The sequence below is a fragment of the Amblyomma mixtum genome, chromosome 6 (assembly GCF_055824585.1).
Source record: "Amblyomma mixtum isolate Tamu chromosome 6, ASM5582458v1, whole genome shotgun sequence".
Lineage (NCBI taxonomy): Eukaryota > Metazoa > Arthropoda > Arachnida > Ixodida > Ixodidae > Amblyomma > Amblyomma mixtum.
This window is the reverse complement of record NC_143017.1, coordinates 86,904,069-86,911,289: the sequence shown is the minus strand read 5'-3', so window position 1 is coordinate 86,911,289 and position 7,221 is coordinate 86,904,069. Positions and strand designations below refer to the sequence as shown.

The 7,221-nt window shown below is 50.4% G+C and overlaps 1 protein-coding gene across 1 annotated transcript; it reads left to right on the top strand.

The window, feature by feature from the left end:
- The first annotated feature begins 300 nt into the window (after positions 1–300).
- On the top strand, positions 301–5,355 carry LOC149339605 (uncharacterized). Its single transcript, XM_089550520.1, has 2 exons — positions 301–533; positions 4,569–5,355. Exons 1-2 carry the CDS (start codon positions 301–303, stop codon positions 5,353–5,355), a joined length of 1,020 nt encoding a protein of 339 aa, XP_089406646.1.
- Positions 5,356–7,221: the final 1,866 nt, after the last annotated feature.

Genomic DNA, 7,221 nt, shown 5'->3' with positions numbered 1-7,221 from the left:
TCCTCAATACGTAATGGGGCATACCGACATGATGTAGTTCGAGGCATAATAAATGAGTAAGAAAATGAGCCTCTCCCGCACCACCACTGTATCGCGGGTAGGGGCATACCGACAAGGGGGATTCGCCAAGACACAGGTGGGGACTCCCAGACGTCTTTTTTTACTAAAAGTCCGTGTTACGAGGAAAAGAAGAAGCGCCACGGACCGCGCGCACGCAGTCTGTCTCGCGTCTCTCGTGACACCGCCTCGCCCTGGAAGACGAACCTGCCCAGCGGCGGCATACCAGCGCGACCAGCGTCGATGGCCGAGGCGACGCCCAGCGTCATCCTGCAGTTCCTCACCGGTCCCCGGGGCGCCTTCAGCCTGGTACCCACGGCCAAGGTGTGGCTCCTGAAGGACGTCAGCCTCATCTTCGTCTCCGGATCAGTGCTGCTGCTGGACCAGGACCTCCCGCTGGACCTGAGCGACCTCGTCTTCCGCAGCCTGGCCTGCCTCCTGTCCGCCGCGCTGCTCGCCAGCCTGCTGGAGCGAAAGCAAGTGTTGATCATGCACTTTCTGAGCACTTCTGGTTGATAGACTGCTTTTGATAGACAGAACATACCACTGCAGTGCTGGTTAAAGTTCCTTCTTTCTGTCACTGTGGTAGCCGTATATGAGAAAGGTTCCCCGGAGTTTACTCATAGCTTTGCGCTCGCTGCTGGCGTAGCTTTGGAGGCAGTATACGCTGTAAAGAACTCACGTTACAGGTTGGCCAGTAGGGCCACTTAGTTCGTGAAAACTTGCACTGGGACCGTATGTTGTGCATGCTCGAGTGTGGCGTGTGTCAAATGCAGTACATCAGTAAAACCGACAATTCCTTAGGAATTACGTTTAATAACCACCGCGTCCATACCAAATCCCTTCCTCTGCTCCCCCTGTCTAAACACCTTTGCCAAGAAATTCACGAGTTTGAAAGACTGAAAGTTACGCTATCTACAGAGCGGCTTCCAGAGCACCCGTGGGCCTGAGCAACAGGAATCATGCTTTGTTTTTAAGGTGCAGGCCGCCATAAATGAGAATGCGACAAACGTTACTGTCCAAACTATAATTGCATTAACGCTATTGTCGCTGTGAGTGAAAAATCGCGGGCATACATTGGTTCTGGCAGGTGGTGCCCAGAGAGCAACCTAGGGGGCAGGTGGACCACATAGGTCACGTGACCATGCGGCGTCATCACAACCTGGCCACCAGATAGCGAGCAAACTGACGACTGGGGCAGGTAACAGCTAAATTATGATTGGTCGCTCGGAAATAGTAACCTGGGCCGTACAATGCCCACCGCTGGGAGCACCTGCCATCTCAGGGCAGTGGCGCACCGCTTAACCGCTGAACCACTGCGCCAGGAGGGGCAGGAGGACTCCCAGCAGAAAATGACCTCCTGCATATATGTCATTAACCCATTACTAGAGGCCGGATTTTTAGGCACGAAAAGCACGTTTTAGGCGCCATAAATAGGCGGCTAAAATTGCATTTTAGGTACCTAACGGATAAAAATAGGCACTATAAACTTTATCAAGAGTGCACACAGTTCCGAGCTTCAGCGCGCAATATCTGCCGTAAAATAAAATAAAAACACAGCAGTAATGATTTGGGACCTTAAGCAAGGTGCGAACATTAGAAGCCGTTTTTTTTTAAGGCTGTCGCGCAACTTTCCGTACAATACACATTCTTCAGCAGAGCAAATGGGACGGTTACCAACCCTTTTAAAACACTTTGGTATACCTCGAAACAAACAATTCGCTTGTTGTGTACAAAGGTAGAAACAATGAACACCTTAACAGGAAGCCATATATTTAGAAATTGATAGAAACATTTTTCAATTCAAAGCATCTGACAAATGAGTTCAGTCTTCGCTCACACAGGAATTGAACTTATTTATTGCAGACATACACGATGCTTTAACATTAATAAATATTGTCATTTGTGTAAACCGTGTTTTATAGTTTGCGACTTCACGTGTCTGGAGCCACGCGACTATCAAATGGTGCTTGCCATTAGAAGGGTCTGGAAACCATAAATACGAGATGCTAGAAAATGTTACACACAGTGCTGCTTCATGCGGAATATGCCGAAAAGAATCATAGTTCTGCACGGGCCTACGTACATCCACGAGGATCTATGGTAAAATAAACATCATCCATCTAGAAATCACTGTTAAAGCTATGGAAGCAGTAGCAGACAAGCACCATCTACAGGTTGATGGACTCAAATTTATGCCTCTTATTAGTAAGAACAAGCTTGTATGCTGAAAAGGAACGCTCAACATCAACGGATGTTACAGGATCGTGCTTGTACTTAGGAACATTTGATGGCTTTACGCTGTTCGGTATCATAGACTGTTCACCGGTAAGTACTCCTGAAATTTGCTTGAGGACTGAGAACCCCTCGTTTTTGTCCAAGACGGACTGCAACTTTGCGCGGATTTTCTCGGCAACTTCTCCGTGAGGAAGAGCCGCGATTCGTTGCTGCACATTCTCAATTAGTTCAATGTTGGTGGTGAGCATTACACCGCCACATTCCATTTTTTTTGTAGCGCTCGCAAGAAAAGTGAAGTTAGCGCACAAGTACGCGAGGTCTCCTTGGAGGTTGCCCTGAGAGAGGGCAGCTTGAGCCCTCCTGACTAGAGCACTCTCATCACCTGAGAAACTGTTTATGACAGTTTTCATGTCAAAAAGGTGGTAGTCGTAGTGTTCAACGGCTTCCAGCCACGTTCCCCAAAGTGTGATGATAGGCTCCAAAGGAGAGGCACTTCCGGAAACTGCTCTTTAAACACGCACACACGAGAAGGCGATTTCAAAAACACACTCTTGACTGTAGCAATAAGTTCATTAACGCCAAAGTCATCAACAAGCTGCCACGATAAAATGGCAGAAAATAGGAAAAAGGTTGCTTCGATATTTTCGGCATACGTGGTTGGTATTGTGTATACAGCCGGCGTAGGTGCAGTGTTCACCACAGCCTACTGACGAGGTCATCTAATGTTGCCACGTGTGTGTTCTACTCAAAACCGAAATGGATTCGAAAGCAAACAGAATCTGAAAGCAAAACCACAGCGTATTTCAGGCCCCTTTTCTGTAAAACAGGGCATTTTCAGGCACCGATGTCGGAAATAGGCATTTATAGGCACTGACACCCAAAACAGGCATTTACAGGCACTATAAAAAAGAGTATTAAACATATTGTCAACACCTAATTCGTGCTCATATGTAAAAATGGTGCGCCTACGAAACGTTGAAAAAAATAGGCATTTGCCTAAAATCTGGTCTCTACCCATTACGCTATCTCGTCATACCCTTAAGGAGAAGCTGAAGTGTCCCCTCCAATTTTTTTCATCGCAATATGGGACTCACACACACATGTGTGCACACACACATGTGCACACACACACACGCGCGCGCGCGCGCGCGTGTGCGCGTGTGTGTGCGTGCGTGCGTGTGTGTGTGTGCGCACACACTCGCTCGTTCGTGCGTGCTTGGTTTGGTTTGGGTTATGGGGTTTAACGTCCCAAAGCGACTCAGACTATGAGAGATGCCGTAGTGATGGGCTCCGGAGATTTCGACCACCTGGAGTTCTTTAACGCGCACTGACATCGCACAGCACACGGGCCTCTAGAATTTCGCCTCCATCGAAATTCGACTGCCGTGGCCGGGTTCGAACCCACGTCTTTGGGCCGTTTCACATGCATACGAATTTATCCTGCGACGCTGCAAATTCTGTCGGTCTGCGACTGGGGAGGTCCGTCGGTCGAGACGCAAACAGCCTGCGATCGAGTTCCGTCCGGTTGGAATTCAGTCGCAGCGTCGGTGTGTTCGCTTTGCGACTGACCAATGGGGAGCGCCGAGACGGCGTGTGACGTAGGGACACGTGGGAGCTGTTGCCGCGGCGTAAAAAAAACTGTTTATACTAATCAAAACATACGAATATTGCCTTGCATCTAAATTTAAACACGCTGGTCATAACATCATCAACACATTCCGTGCAGCGTTGCCCATGCGAACATCGAGCAACCTTGCGTGTCCCTCCGACCGAATTCGCTGGGTACGCGTTGCATGTAAAAGCACTGAGCGAAAATCGCACTGCGGCGTCACCGACTATGCCGACTATTTTCGTTCTAGTCACAGCATGTGAAACGGCCCTTTCGGGTCAGCAGCCGAGCACCGTAGCCACTGAGCCACCGCGGCGGCTCGTGCGTGCCAGGGGGTGCTTCTTTGAACCAACTGAATCTAGGCACTTTTTTTTAAATCATTTCCTTTCATGGGATGTTTTTACGTTTTATCATTGTGCATGAGGAGATTATATATGAAGGAGACTTATATCACAGGACAGTTGCCGCGAGCCAGGAACTCTTATACATAGTGAGCAATTTCATCATGAGCAGTGCTGTATACGAGTTGTAATTATCCGGCGAAATTCGGACAAGCCCTTTTCTCTCCATCATGGGGCTCATGGCACTGACCGTCTACATTCAACACTGTGCACCTCTGGTAACGTCGCTCACTAGTTCCCGTTTTCTGCACGCTGTTCCGCAGGCCTCGCGTGTTTGAGTGCTGCTACTGGGCGCACATGTGCTGCGTGCCGGTGGACCTGGCGCTGGCCCTAGCCTTCATCTTCCTCAAGGAGGACCTGCACGTCTTCGCTCCGCCCCACCGGCACCCCAACACGCGCGTCCGAGGACTCGCCGAGCTCAACGCAACCACGCTGGACAACTCCACCGACACCCCTGGCGGGACCAGCACCTCCATCACCGACGGAGGCGCGTTGGAGATCCTGCAGTCCAGCGCCACTGAAGCGACTCTGAATCCGCTACTTGCCGCCGCGCTGCGGTTGGTAGGCCTGCGGAGGGACGGCGCCGGAGTGCAGCAATTGCTACAGCAGCAGCCAAGCGGCAGCGAGCTACAGAGCCCGCTGAACGTGTTCCTGGCGGCGGACCATGCCGTGAGCGTGGTCGCCCGCAGTCACCTGGTATGGCGCATGTACTCCTGCCTCCGTGCGCTGGTGCACAATCAGACGCTCGTTAGTGCAGCTGCTACTGCCGGAGCCGCTGCGACGCTGGCCAGCGCTGATGGGCTCACGGCTGACGCCGCCAACGCGTTGCCAGGATCAGCGACTCTGACTCCTCCTCCATCGTCACCGGCCCCGGGCGATGGGCCGGCAGAGGAAGCTGCAGAATCGAGCGGTGAAGAGAAGCAGCGACGCGGAAGCGGCCGTTACGCTGGTCGCAGAGCCAGCGATCTGCAGCAGGAAGACCTCCTCTTTGTGCTGCACACTACGTCCAGCAGCTCCAGCATCCTGGTCGAGCCTCGAAGCAAACGTTGAGGGAGGCGGCCCAGGGACAGAAAGCGCGCATCTTCATAGGCGCTGACTGTCGCGCGCAGAAAATGCGTAAGCGAGGCGACAGAACATGTGCGTGGCCTCGCGATGCGCTGGGAGGATGTCTGCTCAGGACACAAATGACCTTTGACGGTCGTCTCGATCTGATGATTGATCGCGAGATAAGATCCGCGATTAATGAAAATGCGATGATTAAATGTATTAAGCATACAATTGTTATGTCCCATTGTCAGGCATTTTAAACACCGACGCGAAATCGTGACGAAATCGGCGCCAAAAAACAAACTCGCTGAGGGTTGGATTCAAGTCAACATCGGCGTGAAGCAAGCACCTCCGAAGGCTCACGCCTCAGGTGATTCAACCATCGACTTAAAGAACTCGCAGCGTTTGATATGTGCCGTATACAGAATGTTCCATTTGCTGCAGACCATGGACGTGATCGCAACAGATGGCTTAACCGTTTAAGGCGCTTTGTGCACATCTGTACGCTGAGAATTCTAACTCGCAGTAACTTCGCTTCAGTCGAATTTAGCATCCATCTTGCGGTACTTTTCTATTCCAATTATCTAAGGCAACAAAGACTATTCCACAAGACAGATTGGCAGCAAGTCTTCAATTGACATTTAGACGCCGGTATTAATGTCTTTCTGGATTTATTGCGTCATATGCATCTTCAAAACAAAATATGGTCCCTATATAAGGTGTCGATGTCATAATGACTATTTCGACAGTTTGTAAGAATTTCTGTAATGCGTGGAAAAAATTAACCAGTGGTGTTTTTTTGTTTTGTTTTTTTTTTTGAAAACTTAAACGAATTGGTTTCCTTGAAGCCTGGATATGGTATTCAGGGCAGAAAAATTGTCATGAATCTAAAGGATAAATGTAAAGGGTTAAGGGCACCGGTATTGGTAGCAGGAAAGCACAAGTGGTGTCGATGACCGCAGTGAAACGGCATAAATCAGGGAAGGGCATATTATATCTATGATACATACTTGATGTCTGGTGTTCGGAGCGTCATCAAGCTCTGCATAATGGAGGGAGGGCACCTTCAAGATCTGGAACACTGCGCAATTTTTGACACCGGTGCAGAGAAGCTTTACGCGGTCGCACGCGGAGGTTCCCGAGGCGGCTGGACGCGTTGCTAAGGCTCATGGAAATCATGTGTGCGGTCTGGCCGAGACCAGTTGTGCGCGACCAAAAAATATGGCCGTCCCTGAACATGCTACACGCTGGTGCTGCAAATCACTTTATGCTGACCCCTGTTATTGGCTAAGAGATAGGCCGAAAGAATTTTTGTGCGTGACGGAGTGATAATGCGCTCTGCCTCTCTGAGTTTGGTTTGGTTTATGGTGGTTTAACGTCCCAAAGTGACGCAGGCTATGAGGGACGCCGTAGTTAGGGGCTCCGGAAATTGCGACCACCCGGGGCTCTTTAACATGCACTGACATCATACAGTATACGGGCCTCTAGAATTTCGCCTCCGTCGAAATTCGATTGCCGCAGCCGAGGTCGAACCCGCGTCTTTCGGGACAGCAGCCGAGTGCCATAACCACTGAGCGCCGAGGCATACCGCCTTCTCGCGTCGGCGCTGCGAGATGCGACCACCGTGCTCGAGATGTTCTGTCCAGTCACTAAGCTTTATCTTCAAATCAAAACCGTTTACAAGGTCTTGATCTGGCCGCATTAAAGTCTCTTCTCTCACGTTTACGATTTCTTTTTCTCTCTCTCTCTAAGCCGATTACTGCCCGTTCAGGCGCACGAGTCACCGCGTCTTTCGGCTTCCTTTCTCAGGCGCTGTTTCCTTTCAGCCCCTGTGTACGTGTCTCTGTGGAAATATCACTAACAGCTGCA

What these genes read in the sequence shown, in the direction of transcription:
- LOC149339605 (XM_089550520.1), top strand. Translation starts at nt 301, where the DNA reads ATGGCCGAGGCGACGCCCAGCGTCATCCTGCAGTTCCTCACCGGTCCC. An exon ending in GCCAGCCTGCTGGAGCGAAA is followed by an intron (nt 534 to 4,568) that starts GCAAGTGTTGAT and finishes GCTGTTCCGCAG; the next exon opens with GCCTCGCGTGTTTGAGTGCT.